The 25,393-nt window shown below is 42.6% G+C and overlaps 1 protein-coding gene across 9 annotated transcripts in view; it reads right to left on the reverse strand.

Moving 5' to 3' along the window:
* Positions 1-20,938, reverse strand: part of MEIS2 (Meis homeobox 2) — a 210,657-nt gene extending 189,719 nt beyond the window's left edge. For 4 of the 9 annotated variants that reach the window (XM_003816707.5, XM_003816708.6, XM_003816706.6 and 1 more), the window contains exons 1-7: positions 19,144-20,938; positions 17,674-17,906; positions 15,987-16,128; positions 15,260-15,310; positions 14,224-14,274; positions 13,275-13,424; positions 3,489-3,603 (exon numbers count right to left, since the gene is read on the reverse strand). In XM_003816707.5, the coding sequence (XP_003816755.1) occupies positions 3,489-3,603; positions 13,275-13,424; positions 14,224-14,274; positions 15,260-15,310; positions 15,987-16,128; positions 17,674-17,906; positions 19,144-19,155 (754 nt within the window). In that variant the 5' untranslated portion in view covers positions 19,156-20,938. Of the gene's footprint in view, positions 1-3,488; positions 3,604-13,274; positions 13,425-14,223; positions 14,275-15,259; positions 15,311-15,986; positions 16,129-17,673; positions 17,907-18,589; positions 19,114-19,143 lie in introns of those variants that run through there. The other 5 variants (XM_008969808.4, XM_008969811.4, XM_008969810.5 and 2 more) reach the window with 2 other exon arrangements.
* Positions 20,939-25,393: the final 4,455 nt, after the last annotated feature.

Consider the following 25,393-nt stretch of genomic DNA (forward strand, 5'->3'; position numbering starts at 1 on the left):
AACAAAGGCTCATCAATATTCTCCAATTTGTCAACATCTCAATTACAGCACTGGAAAAAATGTAAATTTCATGTGCTCTAAACACTGAGGGGTCTATTCTCTTGCCAATTCACATGCGTAACTCCCATCAGCGTTAATGGGAGCTACACAAACCCATCAATAATAATAATACTTTGTACATATATTGTGCCTTTCATCTAAGGCTCTCAAAGTGCTCTAGGAACAAGGGGCTGCTTCCTAGTCGTTACTCTGGCAAAATACACGGTGAAATACAAAGCAGCTTTTGACTCAGCAGGTACAGAATTAGGGATCTCTAGACTTATTATCAAACCCCATTTTACTGATGGGAAGCCAGACACAAAGAGGGCCAGTTACTTCCCCAGAGCCCCAAGTCTGCACCCTAATTCCATCCTTGAAAAACCAGATTTTCTTCCTCCGTCTAATGTGACTAACAAGACAAACTCCCTTCCTTTGGCTGCTTTTAGCAAGAGAAATCAGTGAATGAAAAGTCTGGTTCATATTTATATAGCTTACTGTTAGACATGTGCTCTTTGAAAGATAGTAAAGTCAGTTTTCACATTTTACCAAGTTTATTTCTTAAGATATTTTAAAAATGTGATATACATTTTTTCTCCTCCTTTTGGTTCATTGCTGAAACACTATGGAGGAAAAGATGAACTTTCACCTGTGTAACTGTAGCTGTTTCACTATCAGGTCATAAAACAAGGTATTTTTAGGTTCCAAAGTAAAGTTTCTATGAATCATTATAGTAAACATAATCACAAAAATTATAAAGCAACGTAAATACATGTATTGTTTTATAGCATGTGGCTATTAAAGTTTAATTTAAAATGTGTATGAAAACATTGTATTTAGTACAATTCATCCCTATTTTTTGTTTATCATAATTTGTTTTGAAACTGAATCATTTTACAGTTTTCCATATGCCTGTTTTGCTAATAAATTCTGAATGCGAAAACTCTTTGCGAAACTACAAACTTGATTTCCAATGAAACATTATAATATATTTAATACTAAGGACATAAATTTCTCTCCCACGTTTTCCATTATACATCAACCCTAAGATTTAACCTAGGATAAGCATATGCGATTTCAGTCAATATCTCTGTTGACTTTGCCCTGAAGCAGATAATTAATCTTTCCCACTGAAACTACTTTGGACAATTCGGTGGGACAAAATATCAAAATACCTTGAAACCCTGTTTAAAAGACTAATATAGGCATGAGTATGACAACATACACTCAAGTCTGGCCTTCAAATTTTAAAGTCTGCTGTGAAAAGCCAAAATGCTCTTATATATGTGTTTTAATCACTGATGTGGTAAGCCAGGTAGGAAATTTTCTGTGCCAAAATAGTCCCCATTTTATAGAAATCATACCTTTTTTTCCTTTCAAACTTCGATACAGTAAAATGACTGACTTCCTAGTACTCATACACATAAGCTACCATGTCCATTCTTTAATCCCGCAGAGACATGATTAAAGGAACAGAATCCTACAGGGAGCAAATCCTTCAGCATTGGATAAGTGGGTGTATCTACCCACAGCACAGAAGTTTGTGTGATTGTTTTTACCTATATATCAGTCTCGGAATTCTTCTCTTTCCTAAAAAACAAAACTAACTAACCGAAACGCTAAAACTTTATGCTTTGCTCGTTATTACAAGTAATCCCCACTCCAAACCCTGGGTTCTTCTTTCTCCCACCTCCTCTTCTCTCTGGCCCTTTCTTGCTATCTCCCTTGCCATAACTCAACTAACCCAACAGAACCAGTCAGTTTTAAATTTCAGTTGGGACCTTGGTGACCTGTTAATGAATCTACAGAGAGCAGAAAAACTCACAGTGTTGAGTTATGCCTGGTGTTGCTAGCTGACTTGGAGTCAGAAATGCTTGAAGCGTTAACGTAATTGCAAGAATGTGAAAAATGAGGCGCTGGGCTCCTGAGCAAAGCGAAAGGTCAAAGTGAGCCTCACACACAAGAAGTCTCTGGAAGATAGCCTCATCAGACCATTAAGTCGGCTTCTCCTTTTCCCCTCTTTTATACAATGTTTAGAGTATTTTGTTTTTATTAATAGATACATTTCACCCTTTGTGTCGCCGCAATTTGGGGTGGTGGGAAGGATGGAGTCATAGAAAGCTTTCCAGATTTAACCATGCTGAGAAGTCCATCACTGTGACATGGAACCACAGTTAAGTCATTGCTTGCAGATCCATTGACCCTATGTACTAGTTACCTTGAAAATGCCTTATAATTTACTTATCTTTTATATAGAAACTAACTGGTAGACTAAAACAGCATATAAAACAGTATATATTATATAGGTGCAAGTTGCAAGTTCTTCCATAATTTGCCGTCTGATATGATTCATCGCTGTGTTAGTTTCAATTTGCTTAAACCTAGATTCTAATTTGGACCCATTCACAAGTGAATGGCATCCTAGAAAGGACATTTTTCTAGACTCTTCTAGAACCTCAGAAATCCAAAATTCCTAGTCAGAAGCTTGGAGGACAGAAGGCACCCTACTTACATCAACACCCTCTTTTAAATGGCATATATAACTACAGCTCGAGCTGTTAAACTGTCCTTTACTTGGAAGCCCGTCTAATACTTAAATATTGTGGCCATAAACACAGTCATAATAGAGATGAAATAGACCTAGGAGATCAGACACCATCTAATGTAAAATATTAAAAAGTAAAATCTATACACTTCCCTGGCCCACATTCAATAATGCATCTTCCTTTAAATTATCATTTTAGCCATAGATGAGTCATTCCTACCAATATATAATTGCTCTCTGTGCAATAGGTGAGTTTTAAATAGTAAAATTTATTCTAAATTGCACTAGGCTTCCTCAACATCTGCAGTTGATGTCCCCCTTGCCCTCTGATTATTCTAATTTTTAGGACTTGTGACAAGTCACCATGTCAGCTGAATGGAAATGGGGACAAATAATCCTCTAAGAATTTCAAAATCTACCTTCCCAAGATAAGATTCCATGTAAAATTCCACAATATTTCCAGAGCTAATAAGAACAGATTTTTAAATTTTATGTGCTTTAGATGCATAATTGCTTGATTATAGAGAATGCTTATAGTTGATATTACAGGCAAAATATGCTATTTATAGCACAATTCAAGCTACTGCATCACAGCAGTAAAGCAGGCCTGTGATTCCACTTATACACACAGAAATAAAGTGTAGATAACCAAATTTGTAAAAGAATTGGCAGAACTAATCAATTGTTATTGTAATGCCTACTTAAAGATTAGACAGCTCACTTTGATTTCTCTTTTTAAGGAAAGTAAGTTAAGAAGAGGAAATACTGTCTCTTTAAATAGCAGCTGATTCTACTCCCTAACCTGCCACTCTCCTGTTTACATGGCGGCAGATGTACTGATATCATAAAATACTGAAGTTATTTTAGTCATGCCTACTTTGCACGAGGAAAATGTTTGACCTTTTACCTTGCTCACTGCTGTTGTCTCCGCTCTGGGAAGCATGGCCCCCACTGGAGGGCCCTGGGGTGCCTGCTGAGTGGGTTGAGGTTGCATCATCGTGGTCTCGCCAAGAAGAAGGGTTCTGATGTCAGGATACCAAGGAATTTTTCCACAGTTACCATTTCAGCCATAAATGAAGAACCAAGAGGAACGGCACAGAAAGAGACAAAAAAATGTATACATATTAGTATTTGTGGCAGTAGGCATATACGCATGCCATGTTATGGTGTGCTGTCTTTTTAGTAATAGGTATATAAAAGAAAAGATGCTCTAGAACTTGATGTGGTGATGGTTACACCAGTGTATATGTTGGTTAAAACTAATTTAAGTGTACACTTTAAATGGGTAAATTTTATTATATACAAATTTAAACCTAAACAAAGTTAATTTCTAAAGTAAAAAAAAAATTATGAAAAATGTAAAAGTCATTTTTACTCTCGCTATCTTAATTAGGGTACATTCTATCAAGAAATAGGTCCCGATGCTCTTGGACACTCAATACTTCAGAACATTCACATCTGCAAAATTCAATGACTCCATTAAAAAAATTACAGGCTCCACAATGTATGGGACAGCCATTGACATCTTTCAAATGCAATGCCCTAAAACAACCTATACAAACTCTCAAAATTATCAACTGATTGACTATATAACCAACAAAGGTAATGATATTAATCACTGCATCAATACCTAATAAATTATTGATTTTTGCTTTAATTTGTAGAAATAATTTTAAAAAAGGAAACACGTGTGAACTACTGGCCATCTAGTAAGCTAGAGAGGAGTTTCACTTGAGCTTCATGGAAGCTTGAAATTCACTGAGCAGTGCTTTTTCCTAGAAGAACTACTTGTTTCAAAGGACATGCAAGGCAAACCAAGAGTTATAGCTCATGCTACTTGGCTGAGTATATTCTTCTTCTGTTCCTCCTCCCTTTTCCTGATCATTCCCAATGCCCTGCTGTTGCTTAAAGGAAAACAGGAATTCTAATGTACAGGAAGGACTTTATCAGCACCACATGAAGGCAGGCAAGAGATGGCATTTCCTCTGGCAGAAACGGAGAGGAGGAACAGCATACGAAACAGTCCAGCCTTAAAGCCAGAGCTGTACACTTGTCACCTGCATATGACGACTTCAGTTAAGCCCACAGACCTACTGGCAAGTGAATGATTTGGGGGCCAGAGGAAGGGGCAAAATAGTTCCTCAAAACCAATCAAAGTATACAAAGTATATACCAATCTAAGTATATACTGAAGTATACAAGGTATACACCAATCAAAGTATACAAATTTTACAAAGTATACACCAATCGAAGTATACAAATTATACACCAATCAAAGTATACAAAGTATATCACTAAAAAAACCAAACTATACAAAGTATATCACTAAAAAAACCAATCAAAGTATACACTGTTTCTTACTAGAATTGGTAAATAAGAATTCAGACAGAGCCACGTGGGTATAGGCAACAAATAAACCTCTTGACCAAGGGAAAGTAATCTTGCCATGTTGCCATTATGTATAGTTCATCAAGAAAAGAAGTCAGTCTGTCATTTTTCTCAGCATCAACTCTACAGTGTACATATAGCATGGATGATGTTACCAAAATAAAACAAGAAACCAAGGTGAGAAAAAAATAGGGAAATGTTCTTATTTGGAACTACAAAACTTATTTTTCCCCCTACAGATCTGCAGCAAACTGACTGTGAATTAATATTTGGCATTTTTGATAGATTATGAAATAATAATCCAGAGCTCTATGGATTAATAACATCTATATAAAATAATGCTACTGGCACTGCTATCAGGCAAGCAATTGATTCAAAGTGAAAACCCTGAGCAGAAATTTTGTGACTATAAATATGGCACAGGTATAGATCTCTAAAATAAGGATATGTTTGAGAAAGTAGATTAGGGAATGAAATTGAGTAGAATAAAATAAAAGTCAAGGTTTTCTGCTGCCTGTAGAAAGACAAAGTCATGCCTGTGAGCTCTCTTTTTAATCTAAGTTAGAAACCACTCCAATAGTTTCAAGCAAAAGGCAAACAGAATACAGGGGCTCCTCAAGCTTTGAAGCCTCTTCGTGTCAGCTGTTTGCCGGGCGGTAATGAGATAAAGAGCTAGAAGAATTACATGGAAAAAAAAGAAAGAAAAGAAAAAGAAACAATAGCATGGTGTGAGTTTAGTCCTGCGACAACACAGGCTAGAGGCTTCTTTTAGAAAATGCAATAGCTGCAACATATTCACCTAAGCTAAACTTTTCATTGTACACAGCAATGATGTTAATTTTATGCACTGCAGGCTTTTTATTAAGCTGGCTGCTATAAAAGCTCCTTACCCCTCATGAAAATTATAATAATTAACCACTAACACCTCAACTATGTTTTAAGGCAGATGTCATCCAATAGCTATTATATAATCGTTTATATGAAGCCGGAGCAAGTCTTTCTGTTTAGGTGCTGCATTGATTTGAAGGGATCACTCAGAAGGACTTCCTATAACTGAAAACACTGGTTTGTCCCTATCAGCTAAACTGGTGCTGAGTTTTCAAGTTAGGCCTCATTCGTTTATAATTCAGTGTATTTCTTTCAATGGTATCTGAAGGAGATGTTTTCTAAAGTAAAGGGGTGAAAAATAAGCCACAGAAGCAAATATTACTTTTAAGAGCAGCTGGTTCTTCCAAATAAATTGGGTCTTTGGTTTTCTGCCCATTCCCAAAATATGCTTAAGTTCACTCTTTAACCTACCATTCCCTTATCTCTTCCCTCTTTTCTTTCTCACTCTTTAAAAATGCTCTCCTGAAAAAGTGTCATGTTTATTTCCCATAGAGTGTCTCAAGTATTATGGTCTTGTTTGAGAGACTGAACACCAACTAAGGACTATCACACGATAGTCATCTGATTTGAAAGAAGGAAGAACAGATAAATCCCTCTGGGGTTTCAAGGCTGAGGAGTTACCACAAGTTGTTTGTATTGAGCTACACAAGGTGGTGATGTGATCATATACAAATACAAATGTTGATAATCTGGTCAACAAAAAATTGTTCCTCCTTGGTCATAAAAAACTGTCACTGACATGGATGGACAAAACCTATTACTTTTAACAATTTGTTTTCCCTGAGATTAAAATATTTGTTTATATCACAACTCCTTTCTTCTATTCTTCCCCTTAGAGTTTACAAGTTTCCATCCTTCAAGAAAAATGGCATGGCTTTCTGCCAAATTATATGCAGAAGTTTAGTGAATCCTGAAACCAAAGTGACATACAAAAGCATGTAAAAACACATGATGCAAGTAGAAAAATAAAGAGAAACGCTCGCCGGGTGCACGTGTATGACTGAGCATTCAGGTATATGCATGCCACAATATATGTCCTGTTCTCCAGCCAAAAAAAATCATGAAGACACCCGAGGGCAAGGAGTGAACATGTTTCTATTCCCAGTGGCTTTAGTAATTGGGAGTCAAATATGGTACTCTTCTTGCTCTTACGTAATTGTGTTACAGAGCAGTGTTACCAGGAGAAAAGCAGTGAATACTGAGTGGAGCACAATAGAAGGAGATGGAAAATAGATACAAGGAGCTAGGTCTCTAGGGGCAGTATTTTCTATTTGCTGGGCTACAGACTCACAGCTGATAATGCAAGTTGTAATTAATATAAAAGCAGGAGACAATATGGGCAGAGCTTGTAGTAGTGGGGCCACAGGAGAGCGCTCTGCTGCTCTACTCTGTTTCTCATTTACACACAGCTTTCCCTAGAAAACACAATTGTGCCAGTGTTTTCTCCCTTGAAAGTTAAAAAAAAAATTGATTTAGCACTATCATTGAATTTTGCTAAATCTAGAAAAGAGCATAGAGAGGACAGGAGTCTCTGGGCATAGGAAGCAAATCATATGTGTGCTTCTCTTGTTGAAGTTGCAGATACACTGGAATTGTAACATTTTAAACCATTATGGCATTTCCATGAGGGACCTACCTATAAGAGAATACTTAATAAGTCTTGGTGAATTGGTGTTATTTCCCTATTTAAATGATTCCACATGGCACATGGTTCTTCCATGGGGCCAGTGGGGTGAAATGTATAAAGCGTTTGTAAATAAATACAAAACTGAATGGAGAAGTAAAATGTATGAGGCTTCAAGGAGAAAAGCAAAGGCCATGCCACATACAAGTTCTATCTAAAATAATCTGAAACTCATTTTAGATCCCAAATGAAAAGGCAATGCAGTGGACATGGTATAGGAAAGAAAACATTAGATTGGAATTAAGATGCTGGCATGCCACCTCTCACCAGTCAGGTGAACTTAAGCAAGTGATGTACCTCATTTCTATGGGGCTCATTTCCTTTATCTCTTTAAAATTAAGAAGTTAGACCAGATAACTTCTAGAACCTACACAACTATATAACATCAAGAGAAAAATTACATGTAAACTTGGAAAATACAATAAAGTAACTCAGGGTATGTGCTCATAGGTAGAGAGTAATAGTAAACATACATAAAGATATTTTAATCAGTAAATGAAGTATGTACAACTAATTTGACTCAATATATTTAAACAACAAAGGGAAGATATACTTGTATCAACATACATAATTAAATTACTTATTTCCCATAACTTTATAATGTTTTAACTCCTAATTAACATTATGCAAAAAATATTTTTAAAAATAAAACAAGGACTCCTATCTTGGGGTACTGAAGTCTACAAAAGTTAAAAATGTTAATTGTATGGTTTGAACAAATGTTGGAATTTCAACTTCGGTATTGTAAAGTTGACACAAGAAGTCAGGAGACCTATGTGTGCTTTCAGAACCTGGACTCACTCTTTAAAAATGTAAATAAAGCTGGGGTCCTTCCCTCACCTCCCCACTTCTACCTCTCTATTAAGCTTTGGGATTAATATGTAAGCAACTCTCACAGAAGTGGCAAGCACCCTTTGCAAATGACTTCTCCATTTAGTCGAGCAACTTTTAGAGAAGACGGAAATGTCTTGTATTGTTGGTGTAATGCCATATTATAAAATGCCTCTTATAACTTTGAATTGTGTTGGGATATTCCATAGAACATTTAGTATTAAAAAAAGAAAATGAATTAAAGAATGCCAATTTTCAAAAAATCTGATAGGGAATGTCTATGTGGTTGTCAAGTACAACCTTTGTTTAATTTCATCTCATCACAGTTACACTGAAAACATACTCCAACTGCACAGTCTAAATGATTTAAATAGTATAATTATTCTTAATGGGGAATTAAGAAAGCTAACAACCACCAGAAACCATGCAGCAGCAACACAACAGAAAATCCACGCGCCCAGCCATGCTTCCTTGGGTTGGTGGACAGAGCTCAGAAGTAGAACTTTATCGGAATAGGACCCAGAGGCTTTGAATAGCATACCATAAGGTCTCACCTTACACTAAAACATAAGAAACTAGCAAATAAAATAAAGCATTCATATTATTATCCAATTTCATTATTTCCCCCTTGATATTCTATAGAACAACCACTTGAACCTATCCCACCCCTCACTGTCACTTCCCTCTAATTTTTCAGGTAGTAATTGAATTTATCTAGAGTCACTTGCCCATATTCTATCAGAAATAAGATTCTGGAGAGTCTTCTCTCTGACCTAACCCATTTGAAAAAACAAACAAACAAACAAACTGTGTCAACATAAACTTGATATATTCAGAGATGCAAAAGAAAACACCAGAATATCTTCATTTAAATTACAGCTTTCAACATATAAATATACAATAATTTTTCTTTTCTTAGTGGTGCTAGTAGATCCAGGCAATTTTAAGGTATCTGCTATTAACTGTTAACAGACATAATTGTATTTTCTTCCCTCTACTGAATTCTTTCAAATAAAATAAAAATGTAGCTCTTTATGACCACTAATTAGGAATAACAATATAATTGTATAACTGTATTCGCTTCAAGCAAATAGAGCTTAGCTCAGAGAATATACTTCAAGCAAGTAGATTTCATTTGTCTGAACTTTACATGTAATATCTTTACATGTAATATCTTTACATGTAAACGTGAGGATGTATTTTCTTTGTCTGTACTAAGTCTAAATATTTGATCTAAAATTGTGTAAAATAGATAAAGTGAGTATCACCTGTTATTCAGAAATTCCACAGACTAGAAAAAGCTGGTCATTTCACAGCAGTTTTCAAGTTGAAACTTCTTTAAAAATTGTTTTCTAGACATATTTATTTTAAACATGATAAATTTGAATGTCTAGGAAACTAACATGAACTGCAGCTGGAAAACAGAGTTCTATTTCCTTTGACTATTATATATTTTTTTCTCCCCAATATTCCAAAAATATTGTAATAGCTCTTTCCTACCTATAAATATTATTATTATGTTATAGTAAAAGACAAAATACATTATAATATTAAAAACATAAGCATGCATTATAAATTTACTAAATACAACGAAATTGTAATCAATATTGCATATTTTATTTTCTATTTAATTCCAAACTTCCTCTTTCCATTACACCCATCATATGTAAGTGTTAATAATAAATGAATGAACTCAGTAACCTCACTGAATGTAAGGAATGGAAAGCAAGAATATTATGTTTGTCTTCTTCTAATGCATCTGTTATATCAAATTATTTATATAACTTTATGAAATGTGAACAGGATTTACTAATAATATATAAAACTTATTCTTAAGTCTGCCAATATACTTGCTTTGAAGATATTTATATTTATTACTTTTATTTATCTACATTTTCAAATTCTTTTAAAAAATACTGAAACTATATTGGTACCTAATATTTTGCTTCTGATGCATTTCTCTCTGCTTTTCTCTCTCTTCTTGCATGTTCCTTCCTTAAACACGCACACACACGAGTACGCACACACACACACAATGAAGCTGGATACCACTTAATAAGAGTAGAGGTGTATGTGTTTTGGGGGTGTCAAACAGCTGTCACAAACTGTCACCTCCACAAGAGAAACCTTGGCATACAACAAATTAAACTACACTTCTTTTTTAGCTGTCATTATTCATAGCCAATAAGTTGAAATGCTCTCAGCATTTCATGTGCAAATAAAACCATGAGGAAGCTCAGATCAGAATAGTGGGCCAACAGATAAAACAAGAAAACAACGCGCTGTCTGGGCCTTTCTGAAGTGGCTCATCATCACCCCTGCACCAGTGTTCACCAAATGAGATCCAGCCTGGGGCAATGTATTAAATATGCATATCAAAGCAAATGAAAAATAAACCTGAAGATTCAAATTGGGCACATTTACATGCTGAAAATGTCCCACTCACACCACTTTTCAGGTAGTGGTTCTTTGTTATTTTTACTTTGTGTTTGGCTAGGGGGTTGAAGGAAGGCAACTTTGTAGAAGAGGCTGAAAAGCATAAGAGGATTTGCTTTGAAGGGGGAAGCCTGGACATGAATACAATCAATACACCTATGGTACAAAAGTCTCAAAATGGTGAAAACTCTCCAAGGTTTTCTCTCATGTCCCTGCATAAAATACAAGTCTGTGGCAAATCTCTCCGTTTTCTACTTGGTGTGCTGGTGGAACAAATTATTGCTTCCTTTCAAAACAAATAGCAGGGGGCTAAAGTAAAAATGTTATAGTTCGGATCTCTAGGAAATAAAAGGCTTTAAATTATGACACCCAATGAAGTGGCAAGCCCTCATGGGTTCAAAATAAATCAGTTGTCATATTTACTTGACTGGGGGCCCGAAAGGAGAGCAACAAATGTTACAGTTGACTCTTTTATCCAAAGATGATGATTGATAAATTATTAAAGCACTATCCTCTTAGGTATGACTTCCTTCTTGAGTGGATATTTAAATATTACAATAGTGTCATAAATTGATATTGTCTATCAGCCAATACTTTAAACAGCCTATTTTATCTTATCTTTTCTATGTAAACATCAACATGGTCTAGCTGTATACATCCACTGGAAAAAGAGTTGCCAAGAAACTGTTTTAGAAAACTAAGTAGTAGGTACTCCTAGAAATATCATGAGAAAAGCTTTTGGCTCCGAGAACTGTGAACCTCTCATTTTACAAACCATGTAAATAGATCCCTCCCCAGTCTCCCAATAATGTGAATAAATATAAATATAGAAACAGAAAACAATGAAAATAAACACATAAAAAACAACAAATGTAAATATTTCTTAGGTAGTGTCATGCCTCATGGACCACAACACACTGTGGAGCCACAGATCAGCAAATAAACTTTCCATAACCACTGCTGCATCCTTTTGATTTCATTACATTCACTCAATATACAAAGGAGATCACCAAAGATTCCCTCACCATGATGGAAAAAGGTAAGGGTAAAGAGATAAGAATAGGAGCCTTCAACACCGCAGTATTTATTCTGTCACAGAACTGGATATCCCAGACTGCGGTTTTCTTTTCTAGACTTTTTCTAACTTTTGTTCTTAGGCTGGCTTCCCATACAAGTGCAAAGGTTAATTATGAAAATCTATGACTGCATATTTTCAAAACTTTTGTCTGGAGCAGGGGAGAGAAGAACCTCATAGAAGGTTTATACTAAGGCATCCCAATTCATTTCTCATACCAGTCAGGAATTGGGATGGGAGGTAGGGACAAACTGCCTTCAAGCCTTAATGCCTGTTTAACTCACACGGAGTGTCAAATTAATATTTCGGCCACAAAGTTATTAAACTATAGCTTATATTATTTAGGCTGTGAGTTCAACTGAATGTAATCTATAGACACCCTGTCCCCCATTTCCAGGCTTGAGTTCCTATAAATAAAACTGCTGTTCACACCCACTCTTTAACCTCGCCACTCTTGCCTTTCCTACCAGCTGCAATCTTTCTTCTCTTTGCTTCTTTTTCAAATTTTCAGTCTCACTACATATGCTTTTTTTTTTTTTTTTTTTTTTTTTTTTTTTTAGCATCAGACTCACTAGATTGGTTCCAAAATAGGATTAGAAACAGAGAGAATAGAAAGAAATCTCCTTTCCTGGCCTGACATACACAGTCATTTCTTACTATACTCTCCATCCTCATTCACCAACTGTTAAAGTGTTAAAATTCAACCACTAACCTATGGTTACTCAATCATAATTCCCTTCAGCTTTCTGTAATACATTGTTAATAATTGGTTCATCAAGGTTACTGTCTTTTATTATGAAGATGCTTCAGGCATTTGGCAATAAGTCCCTATTCTGACAATAAGTTTCTATAGCAAAAGCCCTGAGAATTGTAATGTGTTTGTTCGCCCCTTTTATTTCGAATGCAGTGCAAGATTGCCAATAATTCTCAGAATTGTCATCTCTGTGAGATACTAGGAAATCAGCACTCACTCAATTCTCTTTCATTCAGTCCTCTCTCTCCAGACCAGTCCAGCTAACTGTCTTGCTTCTTTCTATCCCTGCTGCACTGATTACACAAAATTAAGAAAGCAGAAAACACAGTGGTGACTATATCAAACAGAATTTGCGAACACCCAAGTCACCAAATCCAGAAAACTTTACACATTAAGAGCACAAATCACTCTATCAACTCTGGTTTTTTGGCTCTCAACATAAATAGGAGGGGGTCCAAGAAAGGAGAAATGAAAATGAAGGGTATGGCAGAGAAAGCAAGAAAGAGAAGAAAAGACCCCAAAAGAGACGGAGTCATTTAAAAAGAAAACTAAATCAGTGGAGCTAGATGTTAAAACAAGGTTAAAATAATGCTTTGCCCAGTGGCCTTAAAAGATTGCTAAAGGCTAGCAGACTTACATGGTCAGCGAGATTTGTGGAGGAGCCTGAAAGTTCTTCATGATCTGACTTGGAGCTGCCGTCTCTTTCATCAATGACGAGGTCGATGGGCATTTTCCCCTTCAAACAGCTAATGTATCGGTGGCAGAAGTTATCGCACAGTTCGTGGACCTAGAACGAAGGTCATGGTGGAGGGTTTAGCTCATGTTGTTGTTGTTGTTGTTGTTTTGTTTCATTTTTAGAAAGGAAAAATACCAGGTTGCAAGGTTACATTTGGAAAGAGCAACAGTGTGATGTCTTCCAAACTAACTCTAATTAAAGGGTGTAATAGTTGAAGGCAAGGAAACAATAGAGTAATTGTTGCAGCAGATATTATTCTCCAGAGACTTCTCTGAGCAACAAGTTACAATAGAGAGAGAAAGAAATAGGACTGGAAATAACTGGGTTCAGACTGGGAGTCCAGGGAATTAAATCTGATTTGATAATAACATCAAAACATTACAACATTGGAACTGGGGAGAGCATTAACGTTTGTGATTTTATAAGCTAGGGGTTTCGTATGTTTCCAGGGGAAAGTAATTGAGCTGCAGAGCAATGTAAAGACACCCAGCAAGGATGATTCACTCTGCCTGCACCTAATGCAAACCCAGGGCCGAGGGTGAGCTGAGCTAATAAAGATGCAAGCAGGCTGAGTGTCCAGTAACATAAATGGTTTGCTGCATTTCAAAATAATCCTGAATGCCTGAGGGGAATATTGGGGAGGAGGAGGCTACTTTAAAGGCAAGGCTGTCCTGATTCACCCACCCTCTGAGCCCCTGTGTTGAGAAGCCAGTTGAAGGATGGACATGGTTACATGCTCAAAATCTCCAGGTGCTCAATCCCTCACACTAGAGGTTTGTTAAAAACATCCCAACTCAACCAGGAGAGGGAAGTGGTTTAATCAACACGGCGAGTGTTATTTCCTGCTTACCTTTTCTAACTCCAAAAGATGAAACCTTAGTACTTGTATTGCTTGTATCATCTGAAAGAAAAGTTCAGGGAATGGAGTTAGAGCTCTGTGACTCTGAGGTCCTGTCTTGGGGTTGGGAGTGGGGTGAGGATGGTGGTGAGAAAGTTGGGCTGGGGAGAAGAAACGGGCAGGTGGCCAGGAAAAACTTAAACATCAAGAAATAGTCAGAAAAATCAAGTGATTACTGATCATCTCTGCCTCATTGGCCACGGGGTAGGAATCTGACTCAACCTGAGCATAAGCATTAATATCTTTCCCCCTGATGTTCACTGTGCTATTTGTAAGACTGCTTTCCTCGGGCCAGGCCCTTTTTCTCCTTTTAGTCCTCTTTAAACATCCCCTCCCTCGACCTCAGGACAACTTTTTTTTTTCCTTAAAAAAAAAAAAAAAAAAAAAAAGGTCGCTTCTCAGGATAGAAAAAGCTTTTTAGAACAGCATACCCAGCGAAATCCTTCCTCACTAAAGAAGGAAATACTCAAGATGAATGCTGAGGCAGGGCCTTTGAAAGCGGATTTAAGTACTTTTAATATTGAAATCGTGCAAATTAGCAAAAGAATCGCACCTAAAAGTGGCCTGCGCTGGCCTGCCCCTCACCGCCCCCCAGCCCCCACCCCCAGCCCGCCCTCAGCCGTGCCAGTGGTTACATCCTTCGGGTTAGCCGCCCGGGGCTCGGCCGCCTGCCCCGGCAAACAGAGGAAATAACTCACTTCTCGCAGTTTACTCCTGGGGCCGAGACCTGGGAAACATCCCCTGCTCGCGCTCTCGGCGCTCGGTCTCCCGTTTCGGCCTCCCTGGGCTTCGCTCCCCACCGCGTTCATCCTGCTCCTCGCTCGCCAGCTCCCGTGCGGGGGCTCTAAGCTGCTCCCTTCCTCCCTCTCTCCCTAGAGCTCCAAAAGAGGGTTCTGTTCTAACTCCCCAGAGCTCCAGCAGAAAGTGGGTGCTTCTGGGCATGGGAGAGGGCAAAGGCTGGGGAAAAACAAGGAAAAGAGAGCCTTACCAAATTGTCCAGCTCTGGATTTGAGGAAAAAAGTGGCTTTTCGGCGCGAACCTGTAAGAAACAGAGAGTCAACTTGAACGATCACCCCATTTAAAATAAGAAAGCTGAAATGTGAGAATGGGGACGGTGGAGGGCAATGGCGGAGAAGAGGAAAGGGGCTTTGGCAAAATACAAGAAAGAAACTGGTGCCTTAAATTAGTGGAGTCGCTGAAGAAGAATCAGGGCATTCTGGTCCTGGCCCCATTAAGGGGGATCTGGTACGACTAAGCTGTAGCCAGGAACTCAGGGTCGTTCTCAGGGCCTCGAGTTCCATATCCAGCAGTCCAAGAGGCTGTGGCTCTCCACTGCTGCCTGGGACCGCTCGGAGAGGCGCCCAGCTTCCTTGCCTCCCGGGCACTCCCGGGTCCCTCACAGCCCCTCTCCCCAATTCTTGTTCAAGTAGCTGGAGGCGGGGGAAAAAGGCCAAGCCCCAGATTAGGAGCAGGTCAACTTTAATTCGAGGGTCGAGCCCCTGTATTCCTGCTGGGGGGGGAAAACAAACACCCATATTTATCTCCACTTCCAATTCGCCCCCAGGCTCAGGGATGGGGAGGAGGCGTAGAGAGCGGACTGGGCCAGAGGAACAGATAGGGTGTCCCTGGCCTTTCCTCCTTTCAAGTAAAGCTCCGAGGAAAGGGGAGGGGTAGTGAGGGACTGCCCGAAGTTGAGTGGATCAAGAAGGCTGGACCTGCTTGGCGAAGACCGCGATGTCCTCGTTGAAGGAGTCGGAGGAGCAGACGTCTCCGCCAGCCACTCCAGGTTCCCGGGGAGTGCAGGTCGCCAGCTCGCACTTCTCAAAGACCAGAGCTAACAGAGGAAACAACGGGTGCCTAACGGGCAGCGCCACGCAGAGACACACACACAGAGACGGGGTGCAGAGGGGAAGGAGCAAGAACTGTAATCAACAAGTTTGGAGGGTGTGGAGTCCTTCTTTAATACAACAGGCACGCACCACACTTTACAACCCTTCCTCCATCAGGCGAGCCTAAGCCAGAAACAGAAAGGGAAAAGGGCCTGGCCCTCTCCCGCAGCTCAGAGGTCCCTCAGATCTGGCCAGAGAAGACCCCGGCCACTGCAGCCCGACAAATAAAAACAGCCTCAGTTGGAACGTAATGAAACATCCGAGACGCTCAGGCAGTCTGGAGCCCGAGTCGATTCTGATCCACTCCCCACACTACGGAGGCCACCGAACCAACCCCTGAGACCCAGCCCTGACCTCCCAAGAAAGGAACACTGTTTGAAATAAAAAAAAAAAAAAATAGTTTTAACTCTGCATTTTAATGGGCATTTCAGACGAGGCCAAAGGCTTCACCTACATACACACCGGAGTGACACTTCATAAATGCAAGATAATGCTCTTTTAATCTCTCCACCTCCTTGCCTTATAAACTTGTTTGCTCCACTTCTACTAAAGCCACAGTGTGGGGGCCAAAATAATAGGAAGGTTACACGCTGGAGAGCTTCCTTCCAAAGACCACATTTCTCCCAGCGCTGCAGCAGACAAAAATAAATAAATCGTGTTTTAAAACTTGTAAGTGTGCGTGCGCGTATGCCCTTTGTGTTCCTCCGGGCGGCTTAGCCACACTTCGGGATGCTTGCGGCCTCTGGCTTGGGGCTCAGTTGCTGTTTACCCACTGTCCCCTCCCCTCGGCATCCCGTCGCTTTGCCCACCTACCCTCAGCCGGAAGAGCTCGTGTGGTACACGTTAGGATCGTACATCTCACCCCTCGCCAAGTGCTCTCAGAATATAAAATAATTTCCAGCCATCTTCCTTACTCCCCCTAAGAGCGGCTCCAAGCAAGCAAGAGTCCCTTCCACCTCGCTGCACTTCGAGGTCTGCCGCCTTTATTTACAGAGAATTAAGAAGTGGGTGATTAGGACTTCCTGGCCGACAGAAGCAGCCCTGATCCCAGCTCAAGCTGCTGTTAGTGACTCCCAGACCCTCAGTAGGAAACAGAAGAAAAAAAATTAAAAAATAAAAAAACCCAAAGTTGCTTCTCATCGGCAGGAAACTTTCTCCTTCGTCAAGGCCTCTGTTAGGGGGCCTGAAACGAGCAGTCCTGCGTCCTTTGGCCAGGAATCCTGTCCTCGGGGAGAAGGCCCCGGCAAGATTCTGGGGACTCAGTCACTCCAGGCTGTGGGGTCTGGAGTGGTCGGGCTGTGGGAGCGAAAGAGGCTAATTCTTCGGGGCTTTGACTCCAGGGGCAGAAGAGCAGGCCCCCTCCACGGTCCTTTCCTAAGGCAAGCGGCGCCCGCCCCCCACCATACTGAAGTAACTCCCCACTTAGTCGTCCACCTTCCCACCCCCACAGAGACACACACACACTCTCACTCACACTCACACACAGTAAGCTGGGTCCGGGGGGTCAGTTTACCCATAGATCGCGTCCTTGTCCCGCTTCAAGGCGTCGTTGACAGCGGATCCCATACTGGCCGGCATGACATTGGGGTGCGGGGCGTGCGCGCCGTAGTGCTGTGTGGCGTGGAGCGGCGGCCCGTGGTTCAGGTGGTGAACCGGGGGGATCGGCCGCGGCGCGTGAGGGTCTCCGTACATGGAAGCGGGAACCCCTACTCCGTCCATCCCGCCGTAATGGGGCAGCTCATCGTACTGTCAGAACCCGGGAAGGGGGAGGGGGCGCAGGAGGTGAGGGAGAACAGAGGAGGGGGGTGGAAAGGGAAAAAGAGCAGGGAGAAGAGGGCGAACAGAAAAGAGAGGAAGGGATAAAGATGAGAGAGAGAGAGGGAGGGAGGTAAGAGAGAAGAGAGGAGGAGGAGGAAAAGGAGGAGAGGGGGAGAGAGAGAGAGAGAGAGAGAGAAAATAAAAATAAAAACAAAGTCAGAAAGGAGAAAAGTACCGAGCACAAGTTGAGCACACAGAAACCAAACCAGCCAAAACAACGAAGTTAAAAGTTGTGAGGAAAAAATGTTATTAAATTTAAAAATGAAAAAGCATGAACCAAGAGCAACGTTTAGAGAAGGAAGAGGAGGCGGCGAGGCCGGGGATTTGAGGGGGCGCCGGGAGGCCCCGCTCCCGCCGGAGGCAACAGAACCGTAGCGAGCCAACGGAGGGAGAAGTGGAGTTAGTGTGAGGAGGAAGCCCCGGATCCCACCCCTAACCCCCCTTCGCCTCCTCTGAGGATCCAATAAATCAAAAGGCGAAATGAAACAAAATAAAGAGAAGAAAAACGCTAATAATCAGCACGAGAACGCCGAGGACTAGGAAAGACTAGGGCCAGTGCCTCCCCGGGGGCAGGGAGCGGAGGGTGGGGGGGCGAATAACGTGAAAGTTACCAGAAACATTATTTAGCAGCGGATTCCCTGCGTCCTTGTCAATTTCAGAGACAAAACAAGCAGCCCAGGCTAGTAGTCTAGGCGGCGGCGCAGCGGCTGCGGCAGCGCGGCCCCAGCGGCGGCCCCGGCGGCGGCTCCTACGCAGCCCGTGCCCGCCCCAAGCCGCGCGAGCCACGGCGGCAGCGGCGCAGCAGCGGCAGCAGGAGAACCGGGGGAATCGCGCTGCTGGGGTAAAAGCTGGAGCGAGGCGAAAGCGTGTAACGATTGCACACGCACACACACACACCACTCACACGCACTCGCCGCCCGCCCGCTCGCACAGCGCTGGAACACGCGCGCCCAGACACGCACACACGCACGCACACACACTCGCACACACGCAGAGGCACGGGAGGGAAAGAAGCCGATGAATAATTTTGCTATTTTTTAAAATACTGGCCGCCATCATCAAGCAGCGAGCAGCAGCAGAAGCGTTGAAGGGAGAGGAGGCATCGGGACAGGCCCCTCTTAGGAGAGGATTTATATCTAGGTAAGTGTTGGAGATTTAAACCTACCCTTTGCGCCATCAGTCTGCGCTCCAATAAACTCCTGGATGTGTCGTATATTTAATATCCCAGTCCGGATAAGAAAGTGATCTAGGCTGAAGATTCCTTTTTTTTTTTTCCAAACCAAAGAGACTTCTCCCAATTCTCCAATATGCTATTTTTTAGGGGGGAAAAAAAGCCCAGTCTAGACAACGAAGAGTTTTTTTTTTTTCTGTGATATTTCTTCTTTTTCTCTTTTTTCCTCTTCTTCCTCCTCCTCCTGATCTTCCTCCTCCTCCTCCACCTCCTCCTCCTCCCCCCTCCCCTCCTCCTCCTCTTCGGTCCTCCTTTCCCCCTCTTTCTCTTCTCTTCCCCTCAGTTGGAAAAAAAAAAGAAAGAAAAGAAAAAGAAGAAAAAGAAGAAAAAAATTGTCAAGCCCCCGAACTGAAGGTTACGAGCGGCCCGTCGGCAGCCCACATGTAACCGAACTGTCGTGTTTCATGGCTTTTTGCCACTCCAGCTGTCAATCAAAGCCCGGAATGTCAAGGTAGTGAATGAATGATGGTTGATGATGATGAAGAGGAGGAATCTTTCAGACCCGTTTTTTTCTTCCAGTAAAACTCCGCGAGGGGTTTCTGCTTCTTGATTTTTTTCCTCCCCCCTCCCCCCTTTTTTAGCTTTGCCCCCGCGGTATCTATAATACGATCCTCTCTCTTTAAAGTATTGTTCAAAGAAAGCAGTGAGAAAAATCAAGAAAAAAAAATGAATAGTTTGCAAAAATTGGACTTCCTCCCCCCCTTTCCTGGTAGGTATTTTGTCTCTCCCTCTCTCTCTTTCTCGCTCGCTCGCTCGCTCTCACTCGCGCTCGCTCTCTCGCGCTCGCTCTCTCTCGCTCTCTTTCTCTCTCTGGGAGATGAGTGAGTGTCAGTAGGTGTTGGCAGGTTGGCTGCTGCCTGGCTTATTGAAGAGCCTCAGTTTGGCGGCGCGGGTCGGCGGCGGGAGAACGAAATGACGGAACCCGGAAGTCGTGGTGGCCATAGCCCGTCGTACGGCGGAGACACATCCCGGGAGTGGGGAGCGGGAGCGAGGAGGAGCGCGCCGCGCCGAGCCTCTGATATGCAACGAGTGCGATCGGACAGCCCCGGCTGGGGGGGTGGGGGAGGCGGGGGGGCGGGAGGGGGAGGGGAGGCTCGAGCCGGGCGGACCCGAGCAAATCAGCAAGCCTGCTCCTCCACGGGGATGGGGGACGGCGGGGGGGAGGAAAAGGAGAGTGTGTCTGTGTGTGTGAGTGTGTGTGTATGTGTGTGCGTGCGCGCGTGTGTGTATGTGTGTGCGTGCGCGCGTGTGTGTTGCGCGCGCGCGCGCGAACAGGGAGAGAGGGAGAGGGGGAGAGAGAAGAGGACAGGGAGAGCGCAGAGAGGAAAACTGCAGAAAACCACAGGGAAAGTACGGTACCGCCTCAGATCTTTTCATTTAAAAAAAAAAAAAACTTACTTCTAGTTCATTTTCCCATCACTCCCGGCTCCTGCCTAACTGGGTCTTGCCGGGGACGTTTGGCATGGCGCTCTAGCTTTTGTTCCTTTTAATTCCGCGGCCTCCCTCTCCTCTGCCCGCCGATTACAGCACCCCGAAGGCTTCCTGCTAACGTCCAAGGGCAGCAAGCTCTGCAGACGGTACCACTGCCGGGCTAAATTTTTTATTAAGTGGCACTTTCTTTTCTGCGCAGATCCAGCAACCTTGTCAATACTCATTTTTTTCCAGGACCAGAAGAGACCAGCTTAACTCAGAGCACACTCCCTCCAAGCGGTGCGGACAAGGGGCCACCCCGAGAGTCTTTGGGGGCCGCGGCGGAATCGGGAGGGAGGAAGTGAGGAGGCAGTCATCTGGGTCCGATGTAGCCAAGGGCGTGTGTGTGTGTGTGTGTGTGTGTGTGTGTGTGTGTGTGCGCCCGCGCGCCCGCGCGCCCGTGCGCGCGCGCGACTAGTGTGCGTCTCCAAAGTGGATCTCACTCAGAGCTGGGAAGCACAGGAGGAAAAGACGGAGAGAGTAGGGGAGAAAGAAGTTGCAGGGCGAGGAGGAGTGGCCGGCGCTCACAGCCCAGCTTTGTTGTGGTCGCCCGAGGCGCAGCGGCGGGCCGCGGTAACGCCTGCTAATGGCTGTGTTAATTACACAGGGGCGATTTCGCGGGGTCAGGGAGATGGGGCCAGCTCCGAAAGAACTTTTCCAAAAAGGAAAAGGAAAGGAAGGGAACTACCCCACACCGTTTGGGTGGAAACTATTTGTGGCCGGTGCCTTGTCCTCCCTGGCCCAAGCTGCACCAGGCTTCACCTCTGCGCGGCTGGTTTCCCGGCGGCCGCGCGTCAATCACTACGAGCCCGGAGTTGGGGGCGGAGCCACGGTCACCCAGCGCAAGCCTTGCAGCCCAGCAGCCCTCGTGCCCCTCGGCCCCTTGTGGCGCGGCCGGGCGGACAGGCGCTGGAAGCGCGTCCTCTCCCCAACTTCTCGCTCTCGCCCTCCCAGTCCCTGGCCCAGAGAGTGGAAAGCGGACTGTTGTTCTCCAACGGCCGCATCCCTCCCCAACTTTGAACCCATTCTGGGAAGTGGAGAGTAGAGTGTCTTCCGCGAGCCGCGTCTATCCGACTTTCCCGCGGAGGGAGGGTGGGATGGGGGAGGTTGATTAGAGAGAATAAAGTACTCTGTGTGTGTGTGTGTGTGTGTGTGTGTGTGAGAGAGAGAGAGAGAGAGAGAGAGAGAGAGAGAGCGCGCGAGAGAGAGAGCGGGGAGGAGGGCGGGTGGGAGGGCTCTTTTTTTTGGCCCCCGTTCCATGTTCCCTGCTTCACTGTAAGCTTTCGAGCAACAGAAACTAGGCTAAGATTGCCGCCTGCAGAGACTCCAAGCGGAGTCGGAGAAATTTGGCCTCGTTTTAATAGGGCTGAGGAATGAACTCCGGAGGTCAATAAAGCCCTCCAAAAATGATGAATGATTGAGCACCTGTGATGATGATAGTGATTACCAGAGCAATTAAACAGTTTGATTAAATGAGCCATCATAACAATGATGTCTGCGGGAAATCGGCCCTCACATATAAAGAAAGATAGTGCGAAGGGGCTGGCAGAGGCGCGGATAGCGCGACGCCACGGAGAGGGGCTGCGGGCCGCGCGGTTTCTGCCCAATGGCCCGAGCAGGGACGGCCGGACTCACGGAGCTTCAGGGAGGAGAGTGTAGCCCAGGTTTTCAGCCACTCTTTTTTGCCGGGCTTCAAGCCTGCTAGAGCCTACGGGTAGGAAATCTGAAGGTTGGGGGGAGGGTACTTCCTCCACGTCCTCTTTTTTTTTCCTAGAAGAACTCCAAGATTAAAAGTATCCTTATTTGTTGCTGAGTTGCTCGTCGACATTTAAGAGAAGGTGAGTAAAAAAGAAAAGAAGATGAAAGAGAAAAGAAAAAGTTGGTCTCCAGAATTTTTTTTCAATCGACAGTTACGCGAATTCAGTTTAGCCGGGACCGGGAGGTTTGAGAATGCGGCGGGGTGGGGAGGGGAAAAAAACAACAGTCTGCTCTCGCTGCGGAGCGTTTTCGACTTTGCAAAGCTGTTGATGTTGGTGGGTCCAAGTTCCCGGTGCAGCGCCGCTGGCTGAGAAGTTTGTACTCAGTTTTTACTCTTCTAATTATTCTTAAATTCAATTTAAGAATTTAAGTTTATCGTTGCCAATAGGATTATTGTTGTTTTAAATGTCTTGTTCAATAAGTGCCAGTTACGTTTCTTTTTAAAAGAAACTCCTCAGTGTCCTTGGTAAACCTTTTTTTGTAAAGATCAACTTCATGCGGAACCTCTGCCTTGCAGGGTTTAAACATTCAACATTGCTACCTTCTGTTTCTTTTTCTGTTTTTATAGTGGTACTGTAAAGTGAGTTAGCATCTCTATAGCTTTCATTTAGAAAAACTGAAGTCGCATTTTTAGAAAAATATTCCTTCCCTTGCAGTGTGAGTAAAAACAACTCAGATAGATTGATGATTTCTATATTTTCTTTTCTTTCTTTATCTTCTTTTTCTTTTCTTTTTTCTTTTTTGAGACGGAGTCTCGCTCTGTCGCCCAGGCTGGAGTGCAATGGCACGATCTCGGCTCACTGCAACCTCCGCCTCCCGGGTTCAAGCGATTCTCCTGCCTCAGCCTCTTGAGTAGCTGGGATTACAGGGGCGCGCCACCACGCCCGGCTAATTTTTTGTGTCTTTAATAGAGACGGGGGTTTCACCATATTGGCCAGGCTGGTCTCGAACTCCTGACCTCCTGATCCACCCGCCGCGGCCTCTCAAAGTGCTCGAATTACAGGCGTGAGCCATCGCACCCGGCCGATTTCTATGTTTTCAAACAATTGTAAGCTAATAATGAGTTGATTATCTGGTGATAATCTTGGCTTTTACAAAAAAAGAAAAGTTTAAACTTTATTTTCATGTGTTTTTATCAGATGCAGAAGGCATTTTTAACCTTAACGCCTTTCTCTGTCTCTCTCTTTCATATTCTTAACTTCTTTTGCATTTTATTGAATACATTAAAGCAAACAACAGGAACAATATGGTTAGGTGTAGGAGGGAGAGAGAAATATGACATTTTAAGATATTGTCAAAAAGTCATATTTAACTTCAACGACTTTTAGTTAAAAAAGTGTGAGAGTGTTAAAAGTGCATTCCTACTGGAGGAAATCTATGTCTTTTTAAAATTTGCCAGTTGTCTCAGGGGAGAACCCAGAATTTCTTTGAACGAAAGAGATCTTACTGATCTAGTTGCATGTCACTTATGAAACTGTTAGTTTAAAATAGCAGTCCTAGTGTAGTGGATTACACATGAGGAGATCAAGTTGGAGTCGATTCAAGGTATTGGTTCTTGGTCAGTCTGATGAATTCAAAACACTATTACCTTTAATCAGCAACTTGCTGGTGTTTTATTAATAGAGCTGAAAAAGGCTCATCTAACATATAAGAATTTCCTGGTTTCCCTCATCCCCAATTTTCCAGTCCAATAGAAGCGATTTCAAAGGAGTAGGGTACCCGCACTTTCTGATTTCCATCCTGGTGGCATTTTGCTAATGCCCCATTGTCAGCGTTGGCACTCCCACCCAGGCTTCCAGGCTCATCTGCTCTCCCATATTTGGGGTGAAAGGAAAGTAGGTGGGGCAGGCCCGGGAGACAGTCACGAAATGGGGGTCGCAGGAGGTGGCACACACCTCCGTCAACAGTCAGCTCCTTCTGCCCAGGCTGGAAATGGTTTTAACAGGCGGTAAAATTTCATCTTGCGGTGTCAAATTGGGGTCATTTTGGGGTTAGAGTTCTCAGTGTCCGAGAGGAGCTGTCCAGCTGCGTGGGGACTCATTAACTGCAAAAGATCTGTTTCAGTAAAAACAATTCAAAGACAATCAGAAGGCTAAAGACCCTCTACAAATCGCATTTTACAAGTGCCCCAGAACAAATATGGATGGTGAAACCTATTTCTTCAGAATCCCAAATCAGCTACTTAGCTCTGGAGTGGGGGTGGGGGTACTGCATAAAAAAGAGGTGAAAAGGAGAGGACCAAGCGGGTGGGGACCAGTGGAAGGGGGAATCGGGCCTCTCAAATTTAAGAGTCTGTTTTTAATCACCTCTTTCTTATTGAAGCAGCCCCAAGAGTTCTGAAAACTGCTACTTTTCTATTTTTCCTTTTCTTTTTTTTGAGCCAACATGGAATGCTATTATAGGTAACATTTAAGATTTAAAAGGAATAATTGAATTCCACTATAGTCCCTTAATTTGAAGGGCATTGGCTTTATGGGGAGTGTTTAATTTGAACCAAGCATTTATGAACCCAGATTCTAGGTGAATTTGCCCACACTCCTTAAGGAGCTTGTGTAGCTGTTTCTTTTTCTTTTTCTTGAAAGTTATAGCTTCTTAGCACAGATAACTTCAAATTCCTCAGAACTGCGAAGTCCAAAGTGTTAATCTGTGTATTAAAATCGCCAGGTTTAAATCCTTTTTGTCTTCTTACAACAGTTAGAACAATTGACGCCTTGCTAGAGAAGCAAATAAGTCCAACCTTAATCTTGTCTGTAACTTTATTTAATGTTTTGATTTGGAATATTTTGGATTAAGCAGATCTTTAAAAACTCTGTAAGGTTAATTTTTATTCCGGGAGGGAAGTTCTCTTTACTGGTTTTGAAAAAAGACATGAATTATTACTTTGATTTTCAAAAATTCCTTCAGGTAAAAGGAAAATTCAGGTTTAAAATGAGAAGCTAGATATGTGAAATGCCAG

The sequence above is a fragment of the Pan paniscus genome, chromosome 16 (genome assembly GCF_029289425.2).
Source record: "Pan paniscus chromosome 16, NHGRI_mPanPan1-v2.0_pri, whole genome shotgun sequence".
Classification (NCBI taxonomy): domain Eukaryota; kingdom Metazoa; phylum Chordata; class Mammalia; order Primates; family Hominidae; genus Pan; species Pan paniscus.